A 21,316-nucleotide genomic window follows, 5' to 3' on the forward strand; every position below is an offset into this window, starting at 1 on the left:
AAAAAACAAATGTCTTCCTCAGTTTAGGCCGATCAATTCTTCCACATATTTTTGGAAAAAAAAAAACAAAACAAGAAATAAGCGTATATTGATTGGTTTGCGCAAAAGTTATATCGTCTACAAAATAGGGGATAGATTTATGGCATTTTTACTATTCTTTTTTTTTTTTTTACTAGTAATGGCGGTGATCTGCGATTTTTATCAGGACTGCGACATTACGGCGGACACTATTTTGGGACCATTGACATTTATACAGCCACTAATTACTGTATAAATGTCATTGACAGAGAAGGGGTTAATTGTGTTACCCCTAGGGAGTGATTGGGACTGCCTGGGTGAGGACACCGTTCCTAAGCATTAGGAACAGATCACTCTCCTCACCCCTGATAGAACGGAGATTTATCTGTTTACATTGATAGATCTCCGTTCTCTCCTTCTCAGGAGTAATCGCGAGTAGCCGGCAGCAATGCACACAAGCCACTTACTCCACGCCACGGGCGCGCACCCTACACTCCTTAAAGCGCCCGCCGTACAGCTACGGCGTTTTGCACAGGAGTGCCATTCTGCCACCCTCAATCGACGGCGGGCGGTTGGCAAGCGGTCAAAGTGTTTTTGTACATGAAAACTATAATAAACAGATTTAAAAAACAAACAAAAACAAAAACAAAAAGGGAGTTGGATATTACAAAAGTACTAGAGGCAGCTGAACTAGCTGTTGATGATTCCAGTCCAGAGAACCAAAGTTGTGGGCCGATTCTCTCCACTCTCCTAGTACAGTGGTTCTCAACTCTGTCCTCAAGTACCCCCAACAAGCCAAGTTTGCAGGTTTTCTTTTCTCTTGCAAAGGTGCTTCAAATCAGAGTCAATGGCTTGGCATTTTGGACAGCTATTTTATCTAAGAGAAATTCCCAAAACATGGCCTGTTGGGGGTACTTGAGGACCGGGTTGAGAACCACTGTCCTAGTAGTAGTCCTAGTCTCCCACCCCCAAATCCCCATATTTGACAGGACTGACATCTCCCCATCCAGTGTAAATCTTTCTCCCATGCCATCACGACCCCCCCCCCCCCCCCCCCCGTGGTCTGTTATGAGACAGGGTAGAGCCAAGGAGGAGCCTAGAGGATGTTTTCTTGGCTCTGTTACACAGGCAGCAGTCGGCCTGGAGCGATGTCGTAGGTGCTGGTAATGCCTAGATGGCTGGCCCCCCCCCCGTCCTGTACATTGCATCATCTGCGCCCCGGGGACTGTGGGATTGGGGGGGGTGGGACATTGCAGCTGCACAGAGCACACGTCAATGTGCTTGCGTATGCAGATCCCTGGCTGCCCCAGGTTTTCTTTTTGATGGTGGAGTTGGGTGAGCTTCTGCTGACTAGGCTCAGCATGGAGCAGGACATGCTCCCTCTCCTCCACTACAAGAGCTGGCAGAGATTTCGGACAGCCTGGGAGAAGGAGGAGGAGAAAGGAGCCATGGCATCCCTCTCAATGCCCTCTTTTGCACCCAGGGCAAAATCCCTGCCTGCCAAAATTTAATTATCCTTGTTTGAAAAAATATATGAAAATAAAATATCAGTCAGATGATGTCCTGGTGGGCATCTAATTCTGAAAACCAAACTGACATAACAATACCTTAAGTAGAATAAAAACTCCTATTTGAAGGCTAAAAACCACAATATGGCCTCACTCATACATGACCCCAAACCTAAAAAGGCGAATCCAGGTGTTCGATTAATCACCAAATTCTCGGGCCAACACCGTCAGGTGCGAGACATTATGAAAAATTACTGGTAACTCCTTATGGGAGACAAAAAAAGTTTCAAAACATCTTAAACCATACCCTGAAATCACATTCAGGCGATCACGATCCCTTAGGGATACTTTAGTACACAGTCATTACAATACCCCAACCGGGATTTCTGGTGAATCGAAAAAAGGCTGCAGACCCTGCCACAAATGCAATTTTTGTAGGTTTATCTTTGCTGCACGAAGCATCCTGCTTCCTAATGGTCTGTTATTTAAACCCAACTTGTCGTTAACATGGCAATTGATAGGCAATGTATATATTACGCAATGTGGCAACGCCCTTTCTTTTGTCGAATCAGGGATACACAAAAAGAAAATGGTAACTCTGATAAGCCTGCATATTGGCCTTTATCATAATTTTGACAGCAGTAAAATACATTTCTTTGCTTTAGAACACATCTCTCCAGGAGACAGAGGAGGTGATTATGATAAGCTACTCCTACAGCGAGAGGCACGCTGGATACATGATTTATCAGCTTTCAAATACCCCGGCCTCAACGGTGCCTTCAGCTTTAAACCTTTTCTCTAAATTACCCTTTTCTTTATCGCACATCACAGGACACAGAGCACCATAATAATGACTATCTGGGTTAAATGCTACCTTTAGGTGATTGGACACTGGCAACCAATAGTAAGAAGGTTCCTCCCATATAACCCCTCCCATACAGGAAGTACCTTTAGTTTTTTTGCCAGTGTCTTGAAGGTGATGGTCAAGGCTGTGGAAGCTCTTCAAATACTTCAATAATGTCCCAGTGAGGATGTTATAATCGGATGCATTCGGATGGCATATCATGCTAAAGTGGATGGTACCCGAGCCTTGGTTCAAGAACAAGGTTTTGCCTGTAATGTGTCCTTTATGGCACTGGACCCTTGTTATATGGTATTCCTGGTCTATCACCTGCCCAAGGAAACCAGAAGGGTGCCTTACAGGTCCAAGGGTGAGGACCCCGAAACAAAGGGGGACCCGGTCCTTGAAGGTCCTTTGTGGCGCTACCCGCGGTGATGGGGGAAGATTGGGCCTGTTCCAGGCCCTGCAGCAAGGATTGGTGAGTGCTCCCTCTGGAGGCCTAAACTGTATTACTGTTTTGCTATAACATGTGTTTTGCCAAAAATTTTCATGCGTTATGTTACAAACTGCCGAGGCTGGTGTCTTCCGTATGGTGGCGTGTGTGCCGGGCGTGCGCGTGTGCAGGAGCGTGCGTCGGGGATGTCCGCTGCATACTCGCATCCGCGTGCACTATGGTGTGCGTGGGGCGGGGAGGTCGCCACGTGCATCGCGGTGTGGCTGTATGACGCCGCGTGGTTCCCCGCAGGCGTGCGCATGCGCAGTAAGTTCCCGGGCGTGCGTGCGAGGGAAGTCAGTGTCTGCGTGTGTCATTGCTGCTTGTCGGTGTAGGCTCGCAAGAGCCAGGATCCTAAGGGCGGTGGGACACAAGGTCTGGGCACGTGAGTTGGGCATTTGCAACATGTTGAAGGTGTAAGGCCGGGAGTTGCTATACGCTGGGCTCAGCTATATAGCACTAGAGTATTTATTTTATATTAATATATTAATCCTAGGTGTAATCCTGGACTCTGAACTAACCTTTCGACCCCACATTCTATCACTATCCAAAGCTTGCCGCCTCTGTCTTCGCAACATCTCCAAGATACGCCCCTTCCTAACCATTGACACCACAAAGCTTCTAATCCACTCCCTGGTCATCTCCCGCCTTGACTACTGCAACTCCCTCCTCATTGGTTTACCTCTAAATAGGCTATCCCCACTTCAGTCCATCATGAACGCTGCGGCCAGGCTCATCCACCACACAAACCGCTCAGCGTCTGCTACACCCCTCTGCCAATCCCTCCATTGGCTGCCACTCAGTCACCGAATTAAATTCAAGATACTAACTATAACTTACAAAGCCATCCACAACTTGGCCCCTAGCTACATCTCTAACCTAGTCACAAAATACCAACCTAATCGTTCTCTTCGCTCCTCCCAAGACCTCCTGCTCTCAAACTCCCTTGTCACCTCATCCCATGCTCGCCTTCAGGACTTCTCCAGAGCCTCCCCCATCCTCTGGAATGCTCTACCCCAATCCGTCCGTTTTTCTCCTACTTTATCCACTTTCAGACGATCCCTGAAAACTCATCTCTTCAGAGAAGCCTATCTGGCCCCCACCTAACAACTGTACATTTATCTTCTCAATCAGCACATCACCCACAGTTATTACCTCTTGTATCTCTTGACCTCCCCTCTTAGATTGTAAGCTCTAAGGAGCAGGGCCCTCTGATTCCTACTGTATCAAATTGTATTGTACTTGTACTGTCTACCCTCAAGTTGTAAAGCGCTACGTAAACTGTTGGCGCTATATAAATACTGTATAATAATAATAATAATATTATATATATATATATATATATATATATATATATATATATATATATATATATATATATATATAAAATCCTCAAACCCTGTGAGCAATGTCTTCCAGAAAACGAGGTTCAGGGGGCAGGGCAAGTCCAGGGGTTAAAGTGACTCCTTCAAAAACAGGAGGAGATCAACCTCAGGCTACTGCAGCATCAATCTCCCCTGAAAGACCTGCGGCATCTGGCCTGGCTGAGCCATTGCATCTGTCGGCTTATGTTACTAAGGATGACTTGGCATCAGCCCTAGCTGGCCTTGAAGGTAAAATAACGGGTATGATTGCCTCAGTAACGCAGGGTGGGAAGAAACGTCATAGATCTCCCTCTCCTGAGCCTGGTCCCAGTGTAGAATCACTAGAGCACCAGGACTCTCTTAGCCAGTTGGGTCCTTGTGATTTGGATCAAGAATGGGCAGAAGATTTGGAGGAGGTGGCCGTAAAAGATAGGGAGGAAGCAGAAGCTGAAGAATCCTCGGCGAGGAACCAATGTCGGCTTCCCAATCCCAAAAATTATTCATCCAATATTTGGCTGAAATGGTGAGAGCAGGATTTAAGTTACCCCCTGTTCAGGGACCGGGACTTTCCTGTTCTACGTTGGGATCCTTGCGGCCTCAGCAAGGTTCCCAGGCGTTCCCTGTGCATCCATTATTGAAGCAGGTGATCTACACTGACTGGGACCGCCCGGACAGGATATATTTGCCTCCAAAATGGTTTTCCTTTTTATACCCTATGGAGGAAAAATTCAGAAAAAGGTGGGATACGCCTTCGGTTGATGCCGCCATTTAATCAGTGAATAAAAGTTTAACCTGTCCAGTGGATAATGCCCAAGGGTTTAAAGATCCAGCAGATAAAAAGCTGGAATCCTTACTAAAGGCCTCCTTTGCGGTGGCTGGGTCAGCAGTACAACCGGCAGTTGCGGCTATCGGTATTTGAAAGTCCTTGAAGGACCGTTTTAAAAGGTTGGTCATGAACTTACCTGTTCAGGAGGAATTTTCTGACGATTTGTCAGAACTTCCTCGCGCTTTATGTTTTGCGGTAGACGCATTAAAGGACTCGATCCAGCAGATGTCTCTTTTTGCGCTACTTTCAATCCATATGCATAGAGTCTTGTGGCTAAAGAACTGGTCAGCCAAGATGCCATGTAAGAGGCTACTTGCGGCTTTTCCTTTTCATGGTGAGCATTTGTTTGGAGAAGATCTGGATAAATATATCCAAAAGATCTCAGGAGGAAAGAGCTCCTTGCTTCCAGTTAAAAGAAGGAATAAGCAGCCTTCCTTTAAGATCCCCAACGCTTCCGGGCCAGGCGCCTCTTCTCCCAAGAGGTATCGACGGCCTCAACCGCCTACCTTTAAAAAAAACCTCAGGGTCAAAAAAGGCCTTGGACCCAGAAACTAGCCAAAACCAATTCCAAGTCCTCCTTGTGAAGGGGCGCCCCCACTCTTGCAAGTGGGGAGCAGACTGCGGCAGTTCGCAGACGCTTGGGGAAAATTGGTTCAGGACAGGTGGGGAATTTCCACTGTAACACAGGGTTACAAAATAGAGTTCCGGCATTTTCCTCTGAATCCCGTCGCCCCAGAGTCCCATCGGACCCAGTAAAAAAGAAAAGCCTATTCCTAGCCTTAAGACAGCTAGAAAGGCAGCAGGTAATTATCGAGGTTCCGCACAAGGAAAAATTCAAAGAATTCTATTCTAACCTATTCACAGTGCCCACACCAAATAGGGAGGTAAGACCCATTCTGGACCTCAAGTCCCTAAATTCCTTTCTAAACGTCCAAACCTTCCGTATGGAGTCGGTTCGTTCAGTAATTGCATCCTTGAGAAGAGAGGATTTTTTAGCATTCATAGACATCAAGGATGTATACCTACATGTGCCAATTTTCGGTCCCCATCAAAGGTTTCTGTGCTTCGCAGTAGAGGGGTGTCATTTCCAGTTTGTGGCAATTCCATTCGGTCTAGCCACGGCCCCTCGAGTCTTCACAAAAATTTTGGCTCCAGTGTTGGCTTTTCTAAGGTCCCAAAAGATCTCGGTCGTAGGATATCTGGACGACCTTCTGTTAAGGGACCAGTCTTACTCCACTTTAGTGGAAAACATTTCAACTACCGTTGGCTTCCTGAAGTTCCTAGGATGGATTCTGAATACGGACAAATCAGCCCTTCGTCCAGTTCAGCTCTTGACATATCTAGGCCTAATCCTAGATACAACCCAGGAAAGGGTAATTTTACCTCCCTTAAAGGTCAGGGCCATAATTTAGCTGGTTCGGGAAGTCAAAAGGGTAGGAAGGCCTTCAATTCGACCCGTGCATGAGGCTGCTGGGCAAGATGGTGGTATCCTTCAGCGCAGTTCCTTATTCCACTCCAGGTTGTTCCAAAAAACTATCCTGGAAGCTTGGAATAAGTCTGTTCAAACCTTGAATCATCCCATGTCTCTATCCCTACAGGTAAAACAGGACCTCTCTTGGTGGTCAAAAACCAACAACTTAAAAGGCGGAAATTCCTTTCCGCCTGTAACCTGGAAGGTGGTGACTAAGAACGCCAGCCGTCTCGCTGGGGAGCAGTCCTGGAAGAGGCCTCAGTACAGGGAAAATGGTCCCAAGTAGAAAAGACCTTGCCCATCAATCTGCTGGAAATCCGAGCAGCTCGTTTGGCTCTCCTATTCTGGACAGCCAGATTGCGGGGGGTTTCCAGTCAGAGACCAGTCCGACAACTCCACGGTTGTTGCATACATCAACCATCAAGGGGGCACCCAGAGCCGGGCAGCCCAAAGGGAAGTAAATCACATATTAATTTGGGCGGAAAGGCACGTACCGTTTCTGTCGGCAGTCTTTATTCTGGGTGTAGACAATTGGCAGGCAGACTACCTAAGTCGTCAGCAATTGTTACCGGGGGAATGGTCCCTTCACCCTGAGGTGTTCCTTCAAAACTGCCAGCATTGGGGGATGCCAGAGGTAGATCTCCTGGCCTCCACGTTCAATGCCAAGGTGGACAGCTTTGTATCCAGGACCAGGGATCCACTTTCCGTAGGGACGGTTGCATTGGTTTTCCCTAATTTATGCTTTTCCTCCGATCCAGATGCTGCCGCACCTGTTACGTAGGATACAGGAGGAACAGAAAACAGTAATTCTAGGGGCCCCAGGATGGCCCAGGAGGTCCTGGTACTCAGAGATTGCGAGGATGGCAGTGGAGGACCAGTTGTGCCTCCCATACCGTCCAGACCTGTTGTCTCAAGGTCCCATATACCATCCTTCGTTACGGTCGCTGAATTTGATGGCATGGCTATTGAGACCAGGGTGCTGAAGGACCGTGGTATCAGAGAATCTGTTCTGTCTACTCTGATAAATGTTAGAAAGCCAGTTTCTACCATAGGGTCTGGAAATCATACATTTGCTGGTGCGAGAGAAGAAGATGGCACCCTTGCAAGTATTCGATTGGGAGGGTCCTTGCCTTTTTTCAAACAGGAATTGATCTAAACCTAAAGGGCAACAAAGCTAATAAAGGGTCTGGAGGATCTTAGTTATGAGGAAAGGTTGCGAGCACTGAACTTATTCTCTCTGGAGAAGAGACGCTTGAGAGGGGATATGATTTCAATTTACAAATACTGTACTGGTGATCCCACAATAGGGATAAAACTTTTTCGCAGAAGAGAGTTTAATAAGACTCGTGGCCACTCATTACAATTAGAAGAAAAGAGGTTTAACCTTAAACTACGTAGAGGGTTCTTTACTGTAAGAGCTGCAAGGATGTGGAATTCCCTTCCACAGGCGGTGGTCTCAGCGGGGAGCATTGATAGCTTCAAGAAACTATTAATCACCTGAATGACCGCAACATACAGGGATATGTAATGAAATACTGACACAATCACACACATAGGTTGGACTTGATGGACTTGTGTCTTTTTTCAACCTCACCTACTATGTAACTATGTATATCTCTAGGGACCATTAAGGGACAAATTTTGGCCTTATCGTTTTTTTTGCAGAGGTCAATCGCATCTCATTCTTTGGTACGAGCCTTCGTCAAGGGGGTGCTGAACTTAAGGCCGCCGGCTAAGCCGCCTTTATGCCCTTGGGATTTGAACTTAGTGCTATCAGCTCTGCAGAGTCAACCCTTTGAACCTATTAGACATATTCCTTTGATCCTATTAACTAGGAAATTGGTCTTTTTGGTGGCCATAACCTCGGCTAGAAGGGTGTCAGAACCCTTTCTGTTTGAACATCAGGACAAGGTGGTGATGCGACCCCGTCCATATTTTTTTTACCTAAGGTGGTTTCCAATTTTCACTCAAATCAGGATATCATTTTACCATCCTTCTTTCCCAACCCTGGGTCTAAGAAGGAAAGGTCGATTCATGTACTAGATGTGGTGAGAGCAGTCAAGGTTTACTTGGAGATGTCAGCCCCTTTTCGAAAGACTGACTCTCTTTTCATTCTGCCAGAGGGTCCTAAAAAGGGACAAGCAGCAACAAGTTCAACCATCTCTAGGTGGATTTGCCAGGTCATTATCCAGGCTTATGAGTTGAAACACAAGGTTCCACCTCGATATCTCAAAGCGCACTCTACTAGAGGAGTTAGTACGTCTTGGGCGGTCCGCCGACAGGTGTCTATGGCTCAGGTTTGCAAAGCAGCCGCCTGGTCTTCAGTTCATACGTTCACCAGGTTTTATCAACTGGATGTTAGGTCTCAAAGGGAGACTGTTTTTGGCCACAGCGTGCTGCAAGCAGCTTTTTAAGTCTGGGCCTAAAAAGGGGTCTAGGAATACAATGTTCCCTCCCTTCAAATGCATTGCTTTAGGACATCCCAGATAGTCATTATTATGGTGCTCTGTGTCCCGTGATGTACGATAAAGAAAAATGGATTTTTAAAACAGCTTACCTGTAAAATCCTTTTCTTGGAGTACATCACAGGACACAGAGGTCCCTACCCTCTTTTTTCTGGAATCTTCATTGCTTGCTACAAAACTAAAGGTACTTCCTGTATGGGAGGGGTTATATGGGAGGAACCTTCTTACTATTGGTTGCCAGTGTCCAATCACCTAAAAGGTAGCATATAACCCAGTCATTATTATGGAGCTCTGTGTCCCGTGGTGTACTCCAAGAAAAGGATTTTATAGGTAAGCTGTTTTAAAAATCCATTTTTTTCTTTCTTTTCATTCATTCCCATAGTTTTTTTATTTTATTTCACATTATTTTCTTTGTATATATGTAATTGTGACTTCAATATTGTAAATATATTGCATATACATGCATTTTCTTCCCTATATGGTTGAGATATTTTTCAAATTCTTCCCAGGTTGCCTTTAACTTTATCATGCATTATTGCCAACATGCAGCACAAATTAATAACCAGATGGTCCTTATTCGTCTAGTTACCTGTTCCCTAAAACTTTTGGTTCACACGGATGCCCGGGGCACCCATCTATTAGTGAGTAATCAATCACTTTTTTATTTGGGAGCCCTAGAGGTGTCAATCCTGTGGATGGTTCTGTTGTGGATAGGGCATTTGATACATTAATTATATTATTTTGTACCTATTCAATCATCATCTCCCATTTAATTTGATGGCAGCGCTCTTTTGCTTTTTCCTTCTATGGGATGGCATTATCAGCATGATCATTGATGTGCTTTGTCTCAGTGTGACAAGATCTTTTCCCTTATCCAAGATGGCGCTACCGGCCTCGACCAGTCTTGACGATGCTCCTCGCCTATTGTGCTATCTGGCGCGTGATCACTGTGGACGGTGACGCGCTTAGCGTCACGCCATGGAGCCTCGGCCTCTGTCACTATCTACACGCCTACCCCCCCCGGATTTCCTCACTATATGTCCGCATCCCGGGTGTGACGTCAGACGCCGCCGGGATGGAAGGACTATAAAAATACGGTCGCATGCTGTAACTCTCTGCCATAGGTTCCTCATACAGGGGAGAGGTTGTGTTTCTTCCACCCTATGCGTGCCTAAAACAACTTCATAAGTGTCCTACATGTGATTCCGCTCGATATCTGAGCTGCTCACATGTATGGACCTCATGTTTTTTTATTTTGTTTTCCTTTAGTTGCATTATTTATGCACTTATATCCTTTTAAGACTTTTTTGACCCTCCTAGACCTGTTGCTGTGAATCTCCTTATCATGGTGATCTCAAACTGCTGCTTCCACTTGCAATGAGGATATTCTTTACCTCCAGCAAATAGAGTTTTGATTCTACTTAAGGTATTGTTATTGGTTTTCAGAATTAGATGCCCACCAGGACATCATCTGACTGATATTTTATTCTATATATTTTTTTTAAACAAGGATATTTAAATTTTTAGTCCTCCTGTGGCCAAAACGGACGGGAACCTCTACGAAAGGGACCTACCTATCTCTGTTGCTATACACAGGGAATGTTAATTTACCAATTTAATATTTACTCGATACCTGGCAACCTGGTAATATCACTATCATCATCATTAGGTGTCAATCAAAGTGACTTCTGATTGTCAATACTGTTAATTGATTGTACTGCTTTTTATAGCTGCACTATGACATGTTATCCATTTCTATATAGAATAGTTCTAATCTTGTGGTTATAAATTCAATTTTATTGTGCAATGTGATATCTTACATATATCTCTCTTATCATTTCCAGTATACCACAAACTATACCTAAACTCCTGAAGAAGCTCCAAATGAGCGAAACATGTCGAGTGGTATTTATTGAGTGGTATTCTTCCCATTGCACATCTTTAATGTGGATTTTGAGAGAATTTAACCTTTTGTGTATTATGTATCAAGTGTAATAAACGTTTTTTATTGATAAATTATGTCTATTTACTCCATTTACCCCCTAAAAAAAGCACCTTAAAAGTCCCGGCGTTATCCACCCCACTTCCTCTCTTTTTGTTTATACATTTCACTATGGGATGTGGTACTAATGGTTGGCTGTTCCTGCCCTCTTTAATACATTTATACTCCAATCTACAGCAAGAATGTTTACTGGAAAGTTCAATGCTTTCTACAAGATAAAACTCAAAAGTATACACTACATCATTTCTGTTAATAGGCCAGAACAGGGAGATGTCATGTATAGCTAAATTCTGAGACCCCTTGAATTTCACAACACTACAGAAGTACCGACATCTTTTTCCTTACCGGTTTCACGTAGGTCTCTTGCCTTGGCTCTCGCTTGTGTGGTTTTGGCAGAATCAGTGGAATGTGGATTGTCTTCATTGGTGAACAGCATAATGCGCTTGTGACTCAGTTTCAACTTAACATTGCTAAAGAGGTTTGAGCATTGCCAGAGAGCTTCTCCCAGGGAATAATCCATTGAGTGACCTATGGTGTCAGAGAAAAAATGTCTTCCTTTTTCTTCTCTGTACTTATCTAGATCCAAAACACGCTTCGCTCCTATTCATGGGACAAAGACAATGGTCAATGAGGCATTCAAGATACCATTGTCCTGGAAAACTAAACATTTCTGCTAACATTATGAAGATATATGCATACACCAGTTATAGAGCAAAACTTTACACAGAGTCATCAAAACAAAATGAAAAAAATTGTTATGATAGAGAACAAATAGGGTAACTATACAGATTATCCCTACTACCTGGGCTAAAACAATGTGCACATAAAAGTTAAAACTAAACTAAGGTGCATTTTCAATATGTACACACTAGTTGATATTACGTTTAGCTAAACATACACTTATTAAAAGAACTCCCATATTTATACGTTTGGTGAACTTAGTCTTTAATTCAAACAAAGCCCTGGGGCCTGATGGCTTCAGCCCTTTTATTAAAAGAAAAACTTTTCAGAAAATGCTGGTGCCCCATTTTACTCATACTTCCAAGTCATGCTCACCCCTTGAGCAACTCAGAAATTATCCACAGAATCCTTTAGAGCCAACATTACGATTAGCCTAAACCACAAAAGTACCCAGCCAATTGTGCATGTTACAGTGCCATATCCCTACTTTACTTAGATCTCAAGTTCTTATCTAAAAATAATGTGTTTGTATTTTGCTGCAGGAAAATGCACGTCAAGTAGAAATCCTATCCTTTCCTATGTGGCTGGCTCACATCCATGTGCTGCAGTTTACTGTAACAGAAACACTATGGGCCCCACAGCAAATGTGCCCCACAGCATTTACATGTGAACACCCTAGGTTGGATTTCCGGTGATTATCTGAAAGAGGCAACCCCATTGAAAAGCCAGCACCAGCAAGTAGTTGAGGCTGCACACATGTAATCCCTATGCAGCGATCACCTGTGAGTGATTAGCCCTGGACGCAGAGACTGTATCCATCCATGGATCCTAAAAGAATTGAGCTCTGTAATTTCAAAGCCATTGTATCTAATTTTTAGGGACTCGTTAACGGGAATAGTACCACTGGAATGGCGAAAGGCCAATGTGGTACCAATATTTAAAAAGGGAATAAAGTCTTTGCCAAGTAACTAACTATAGACCTGTTTAACTTCTATGGTCAGGAAGATACTGGAGAGTTTAATAAAAGACCACATAGACGAGTTCTTGCTGGAAAAAGTGGGCTCATGGTGTAAGGTGAAGTCCACAGGCTTGTAAATATCACTTTGTAAATGGATAGAAAACTGTCTAAAAGACAGAATTAAAAGAGTAGTGGTTAATGATTCTTACTCTGAATGGTCTAAGGTCATCAGTGGTGTACCCCAAGGTTCAGTCCTGGGACCCTTACTTTTTAAATATATTTATAAATGTCAAAAATTCATATGTTACTCACATAAATGAATATGTAAATATAAATAATAATTAATTAATAAATCAAATACCTTGAAAAATAAAAAAATACTGAATCAATATAGTGAATAAATTGAGGGCTTAATATATAATAAAACATGTGAATAAAAATGAACAAATATGGATGCAAATCAAAAATCCTAAAATAATACAATAGTGAGTGAAGTCCATTCAAAAACAGCTCAGTAGAGGTGCATCAGTCCCATGAAGGCAGAGTCGCAGATCCACAGTTCATTAAAGAAAGCCAATATGCAGCAGATGCAGATCTTTAACTGAACTTGCCCAGTCCGCAGCCATTCAATCAGAAGGACATCTTTCTTAGGGCATCATCCAACCTGGAACTTATACAAGTTTTGGGCTCACAGCTCTGAAGCAAGGAACAAAGCAGAGGGGCAGTACGGGGACGTGGGTGTCCCCCTCCAGGCAGACGAGTTGGATTCGTCCCTTGCTGGAACGCTTCATTCATGAGCCGATTCGGACGCCACCATTCAACTGTCCCCGCAGAGGGCTGTATCTGCATGCGTACAAGACCACGCTATTAGGGAGGTCCACCACTCCTGGTAAGGGTCCATCTTTAATGTCCTCCGGATTCACTGTCTGCTTGGATATATCTTCACATCTTTTCTCCTTTCTCCACCTATATTGGCTGTCTTTAATGAACTGTGGATCTGCAACTCTGCCTTCATGGGACTGAAGCACCTCTACTGAGCTGTTTTTGAATGGACTTTACTCACTATTGTATTATTTTAGGATTTTTGATTTTGCACCCATATTTGTTCATTTTTACTCACAGGTTTTATTATATATTAAGCGCTCAATGTATTCACTATATTGATTTATTCAGTATTTTTTTATTTTTCAAGGTATTTGATCTATTAATTATTCATTATTTATATTTACATATTTATTTATGTGAGTAACATATGAATTTTTGACATTCTGATTGCAAGCACACTTAATTTATTTGCTATAGTTAATTACAGATATTGGTGTTTTTTTGTTGCAGCTGTAGTCTAGCATTTTTTATTGCTCTGTAGCGCAGGTTTTCTTTCTTTTTTATTTTATATTTATAAATGATATAGGGTCTGGGATTAAAAGTAACATTTCTGTCTTTGCAGATGACACTAAGCTATACAGTGGAATAACGTCCTTACAGGATGTCTCCAATTTACAACTGACCTCAATCCACTGTCTAATTGGGCGACTATGTGGCAGATGAGGTTTAATGTTAATAAATGTAAAGTTATGCACTTGGGGGCTAAGAATATGCATGCATCATACATACTAGGGGGAGTACAACTGGGGGATTCAATGGTGGAGAAGGACCTGGGGGTTTTGGTAGATAAGAAGCTCAATAATAGTATGCAATGCCAAGCTGTGGTTTCCAAAGCGAGCAAAGTCCTTTCTTGTATTAAGAGAGGTATGGACTCCAGAGAGAGAGATATCATTTTGCCTCTGTACAAATCATTAGTAATTATTATTATTATTATTATTCAGGATTTATATAGCGCCAACAGTTTACGCAGCGCTTTACAATATAAAAGGGAGACAATACAGTTATAATATAGTACAATACAATAGGATTAAGAGGGCCCTGCTCAGAAGAGCTTACAATCTAATAGTAAGACCTCATCTGGAATACACAGTTCAGTTTTGGGCACCAGTTCTCAAAAAGAATAATCAGGGAACTGGAAGAAGTGCAGAGAAGGGCAACCAAACTTATAAGAGGCATGGAGGAGCTCAGCTATGAGGAAAGATTAGAGGAACTGAATTTATTCACTCTTGAGAAGAGGAGATTAAGAGAGATCACCATGTATAAATATATAAGGGGTCCATATAGTGAACTTGGTGTTGAGTTGTTCACTTTATGGTCAACACTGGGGACATAACATTAATAGGTAAAGTTGATCCAGAGAAAATCCGATTGCCTCTCTGGGATCAGGAAGGATTTTTTTCCCTTGCTGTAGCAAATTGGATCCTGCTTTTCTGGGGGGGTTCACCTTCCTCTGGATCAACTGTGGGTATAGGATTGGGTATATGGGATGGGGTATGATATTTTATATATATTTTTTTTTTTTCTATTGGTGTAGAGAATTTAATTTCATCTACAACATGGGAGACCATACTATGTCCTTTTAACATCAGGACAAAACCTTCCGATCTACCCGGCTTTTATTGCTGGCCTTCTGATACTCGGAAACAATACAAACTCCTCCAAAATATATAATCTGACTCTGCATTCCCAACCTCCCTTTTTTCTTACCAATCTCTATGTGTTCCCTTACTTAAACCCTCTTGGTCAGGTATCACCCTATGGTAACCCCCATAAGCCTCCTCAAAGACCAGTTTGAGGTGACTATATCTCCCACGACAGGCGCTAGGCCACAAGTTCCAATTGCATGAGATTTAAGAATTGTATAACAAAGCCCCAAGCCTTCGCCATTTATCAATAATGCTAAATGAGACCACCTTATGTTTGTACAACTTATAACTGATTCGGTACTCTTACCATGTTTTGTTTCTTTTTTTCTTCCAAAAACCTCAATACATTTTAGGGGGAAAGAAAAAACCTATGGGAGCAAAAAGCTTGATAATATACATACTTTTTCCCTGGAATTTCACCCATGGCATCTAGAAAAGGGTGACCTTATCCTTCCATACAGTGGCTTTGGCAATAAAGCAGTACTAAGGCTTTTAGCCTCACAGTAGCTTTTGCCACAATGCAAATATGTAAAAATGTCTGCTTTGATCTTCCTGCACATCCCTGAGGTGTACATCCAAAACTCGGTGCAAAAGAGAAGAAAATAAATTAAGGGTGCGGTAAGAGGGAGGAGGGAAGTAAAGGAAGCATGGTATGAGGAAAGGAGAATATGAATAGGAAAAAAAAAAAAAAGCAAAAAAAGCAAAAAAGCAGCAGGAAGGACACCAGGGCTCTCCCTGTATTCCCCCTAAAGTATGCTGCCTACAGAGAGGAACAGCTTGCACATGAGCGTATTGGATCCTTGAAGTCCATATTGCAAGAAATTTCCTGTGAGTGGCAAGGTGGATGTTACCATGTTTCTCATTTACAAAATATGTGTCTATGCGTTGAACTATCATGAATTGTGGTAATTGATTCTTCTAAATGCTTGCAATAGTTTGTTTGATGGCTAGTAACATGCAAGTGGCAAACTTAAATTCAGGCCTAATGAGAGCTGAAGGTTTAAGATGAAGAAATGTGAACCAAGAAGAACCACTTTTGGGAAGGGGTAATTAAATGAGGTTTGTAGGAACTGAAGTGCTTTGGTCAAAAATCTACTTAGCACAGGACGGGTACCAAATGTGCATCATATCTACAGCATTGCAGCCTTTAAAAATAGGATTGTTATAACAGCTTACCTCTAAAATCCTTTTCTTTGAAGTACATCACGGGACACAGAGCCATAGTAGTTACTATGTGGGTTATATGCCACCTTCAGGTGATGGACACTGGCACAAACTAAGACAGGAAGTCCACTCCCTATATAACCCCTCCCACTACTGGGAGTACCTCAGTTTTTGTAGCAAAGCAATACACGTGTAGAAAGAAGGGAGGGACCCCTGTGTCCCGTGATATACTTCAAAGAAAAGGATTTTACAAATAAGCTGTTATAAAAATTCTATTTTCTTATTGTATAATATCGTATTATTATATCGTATTCTTATCACGGGGCACAGAGCCATAGTAGTTACTATGTGGGATGTCCCACAGCAATGCCAACTGAAGGGAGGGAGATAACAAAAGTAGGGCACCAAGAGACTAGAGGACTTATACTGCTGCCTGCAGTACTTGATAGAATCTGGTAAAAGTATGGACTGAAGACCAAGTTGCGGCCTTGCAGATTTGAGCCATGGAGGCTTGGTGATGCACTGCCCAGGTGGTACTAACAGCCCTGGTGGAGTGCGCTTTAATATGAAAAGGTGGAACTTTCCTCTTTAAACCATAAGCTTGAACAATCACTTGACGAATCCACTTAGGAATAGTAGATTTCGATGCTGCCTCTCCTCTTAGGACCTTCAGGCAACACAAACAAAACATCTGTTTTACGAACCTGAGCAGTCACTTTCAAGTAGACCTTGACTGCTCTCACCACATCAAGAGATTGTAGTGACCTTTTTTCTGCAGAACAGGGTAGAATAATATCCTGGTTCAAATGAAAACCTGACACTACCTTTGGTAGAAATTTAGGATGAGGACGCAATACAACCTTATCCTTGTGAATAATCAAATGTGGCTCTTTACAAGAAAGAGCAGCCAACTCTGATACCCTTCTTGCAGAAGATATGGCTACTAGAAAAACAAATTTCCTTGTTAAAAGGACCAAGGGAATATGTCGTATCGGCTCAAAAGGCTGTTTCTGTAATGCCGACAGGACTAAATTCAAGTCCCAAGGGTTCAGGGGTGACCTAACCGGAGGATTAAGCCGCATTACCCCCTGAATAAAGCTAAGAACCAGAGAGTGCGAAGCACGTGGTCGTTGAAATAATACCGATAAGGCCGAAACCTGGCCTTTGATAGTACTCAAGGCCAGTTTCATTTCTAATCCCATCTGTAGAAAGTCAAGGATCCTACCTATGACATATTTCCTGGGGTGCCAACCCCTGGATTCACACCAGGAGACATATGCCTTCCAGACTCTATAATATATGACTCTGGAGGCCGGCTTCCTTGCATTAACCAGAGTAGACACTACTGAACTTGATAGCCCACACTTCTTCAGAATGTGTGTTTCAATAGCCAAACCGTTAAATTTAGCATTTGTAAGGTAGGATGGAATACCGGACCTTGCGAGAGAAGGTCTGGTCGTGGCGGCAGAGTCCATGGGTCTCCTACCGCCATCTTTATGATCTCTGCATGCCAAGATCTCCTGGGCCACAAGAAACACCGCCTTCCCTTCCTGCTTGATCTTGTGTAGAAGCTGCAGAAGCAACAGAACAGGAGGGAATGCATAAAATCAGTGAAAACTGATTCCACGGGAAAACCAAGGCATCTGTTCCCATTAGGAATTCTTTGGATGTATTTATCCAGATCATCCCTAAACAGCCGTTCACCGCGAAACGGAAAACTAGCCAGGAGCTTTTTGCATGGAGCTTCGGCTGACCAATTTTTCAACCATAGAACTCTACGCACACGCACCAGCCCGAGCATAAGTCGTGAGGCCTAAAGAATAGAAACTCTCATAGCGTCTATTGCAAAACATAACGCCCCTGGTATCCCGGCCAAATCTTGGGCCTTGATCAGGAAAAATCTTGAGCACCTTTTTAAACTGGTCTCTCGAGGACTGACATACACCAATTGCTGCCAGCGCAGGCTGAACCACTAAACCTGCTAGAGAAAAATTGTTTTTAAATAGGAATTCCAACTTCTTATCCATTGAATCCTTCAGCATTTGAGCATTGTCTAACGGACAAGTCAAATTTTTATTCACAGAGGATATGGCAGCGTCAATTGCTGGCATCCCCCATTTCTTATTAAATTCTTCCTCCATAGGATAAAGTGTTAAAAACCTTTTTGGAGGATAAAACTGTTTATCTGGGTGCTCCCACTCAGAATACATAATCTTTTTCAGCAATGAATGGATAGGAAAAGTATGAATAGCTTGGGGAGGCTTTAGCGAACCCAAACAAGAAGTGGGCTCATTGACTGACTCAGCTGATGGCAGCATGAATGTGGAGCGGACCAATTCAGTAAGAGATTTTACCATCAATCTTTCAAAATCCCCCCCCCCCAAATTTACCAGAGGTCTGCCTGCTAGCCAGAGGAAAAACAAACAAAAAAAAAAAGAAAACCAGCTGCTTCTGACACAGCGTGATCTCTGAGCAAAGCATGAGAAGGTACGTGCTCCATACAGCCCCCAGTGGTGACACTTAGGCATGACAACATTTTACTTTTTAACCACTTCTCGCCCGCCCTATGGCGTCATATGACGTCCAGCAGGATAACATGCCGCAGCGCGCCCCCGGGGGCGCGCGTCGCGGCGATCGGTGGAGCGGTGTGTCAGTCTGACACACCGCTCCACCGATCTTGGTATAAAGCCTCCTGCAGAGGCTCTTTACCACGTGATCAGCCGTGTCCAATCACGGCTGATCACGCTGTCAATAGGAAGAGCCGTTGATCGGCTCTTCCTCACTCGCATCTGACAGACGCGAGTAGAGGAGAGCCGATCGGCGGCTCTCCTGGCAGGGGGGGTCTGCGCTGATTGTTTATCAGCACAGCCCCCCCTCAGATCACCACACTGGACCACCAGGGATCGCCACCAGGACCACCAGGGAAGGGGCAACATGTGGATGGCCAGGTATGTACCCCATGGCCATCCACATGTGCCCAGTGTGCCAAATCTGTGCCAATAAGTGCCCACAAATGGGCACTGATTGGCACCATTATGTTGCAGTGATGCCCAGCAATGCCACCCTTAGGGGCATCACTGCAAACAAGCAGTGCCATCAGTGCCACCCTTCAGTGTCCATTCATGCCACCTGTCAGTGCCCATCCGTGCCCATCAATGCCCATCAGTGCCCATCCATGCCCATCTGTGCCAACTATCAGTGCCACCCATAAGTAACCATCAATGCCACCTACGAGTGCCCATCAATGCCACCTACGAGTGCCCACCCGTGCCACCTACGAGTGCCCATCAGTGCCACATACCAGTGCCACCTATCAGTGCCCATCAGTGCCGCCTATCAGTGCTCATCAGTGCCGCCTATCAGTGCCCATCATCAGTGCCCCCTCATCGGTGCCCGTCAGTGCCGCCATATCAGTGCCCGTCAGTGCAGCCATATCAGTGCCCGTCAGTGCAGCCATATCAGTGCCCGTCAGTGCAGCCATATCAGTGCCCGTCAGTGCAGCCATATCAGTGCCCGTCAGTGCAGCCATATCAGTGCCCGTCATTGAAGAAAACGTACTTATTTACAAAAAGTTTTAACAGAAACAAAGAAAAACTTGTTTTTTTTTTCAAAATTTTCAGTCTTTTTTTATTTGTTGCGCAAAAAATAAAAACCGCAGAGGTGATCAAATACCACCAAAAGAAAGATCTATTTGTGGGAACAAAATGATAAAAAATTTGTTTGGGTACAATGTAGCATGACCGCGCAATTGTCATTCAAATTGCGACAGCGCTGAAAGCTGAAAATTGGCCTGGGCGGGAAGGTGTCTAAGTGCCTGGTATTGAAGTGGTTAAAGGAGACATTTCATAGGAAAATTTAAAAATTCCTTATAAAAACTCCACTTACCTTTCCCGCCGCAGGGTTTTCTGTGGTGAAACCAACAGACCCAAACTTCACCCTTCACAGGGGGATCCTTCAGGAACCGGGGACCCTCAGGGAACCTACACTCCTGGACCTGTAATAGCACCCCGCCAGTAAAACTTTTGGCTTTAAAATACCAAAGTACTGGATCCCGGGGTCCAGCGCTCTAAAAAGAGAAGCGTTACAGGTAAAACCTAGTTTCTTCAGACACCAACAGGTACCATTCAATTTGGCCTAAAAGACACTGAATGGATTCGGCTGCATAGCTAGCCCCAGCAAGGATTGCTCCAGTGGAGCTTAGCACAGCACATCTTTACTCGTGACCAACACCTTAGACACTGGCAAAAAAAACTGAGGTACTCCCAGTGTCCATCACCTGAAGGTGGCCTATAACCCACATAGTAACTATGGCTCTGTGTCCCGTGATGTACGATAAGAAACATGTATTGGTAAGTGAAGGATGCAGGTGAGCCAATCTGGACTGAAGCATGTACTGGGTGATGATCTTAAATTTGGACTAAGCCAAGCTTATGTTTATAGAGCATGAGGTGATCGTGGACCAAATTTGTTGCTGGTCCTCTTCAGTTTTGCTGCACTAGAAGGTTACTCTCCAATTTGGAAACACAGATGTGGGCAGTATGTTTGGGTTAAAACAGTTGAACTGGGAATATATGGTACAGTTTAGGGGAGAAGGATGTATAGTAGCAGATGAGTGGGAAGGTCACCATTATCAAGCACCTAAGTTCTGACTTCAGCTTTTCATTCACCTTTTCACGGAATTGCTCAGAGTGTGCGTTTGACTTCATGATGTAGGTTATGGCACAATAATAATTCACCGAAAAATGAAAAAGTAGCAATTCGTCAATGTATAAGCACCAGGAAGAAAAGTAACAGGAACAGTCTCAAACAGTCTTTTTCTCGTAAATAAAATTAGCGTACAGCAGCCCATCTTATTCAATCTTTCACTAGGAAGAAGGAGCAAGCATTTTCATTCACTTGCACATTTTAACATTATTATTCATAGCTGCCCTAAAAGTACATTGCAAGACACTTAAAATGGGCAAAACAAAAAACTTTATGACTGCATAATCAAT

At 43.7% G+C, this 21,316-nt stretch overlaps 1 protein-coding gene across 4 annotated transcripts in view; it reads right to left on the bottom strand.

Moving 5' to 3' along the window:
- The window catches only part of XRCC6 (X-ray repair cross complementing 6), a 302,212-nt gene that overhangs the window by 179,212 nt on the left and 101,684 nt on the right, over window positions 1-21,316 (bottom strand). For all 4 annotated transcript variants that reach the window (XM_073592729.1, XM_073592730.1, XM_073592731.1 and 1 more), the window contains one exon: window positions 11,334-11,588. In XM_073592729.1, coding sequence (XP_073448830.1) covers window positions 11,334-11,588 — 255 coding nt within the window. The remainder of the gene's footprint in view (window positions 1-11,333; window positions 11,589-21,316) is intronic.

Source organism: Aquarana catesbeiana, linkage group LG07 (assembly GCF_042186555.1).
Source record: "Aquarana catesbeiana isolate 2022-GZ linkage group LG07, ASM4218655v1, whole genome shotgun sequence".
Taxonomy (NCBI): Eukaryota; Metazoa; Chordata; class Amphibia; order Anura; family Ranidae; genus Aquarana; species Aquarana catesbeiana.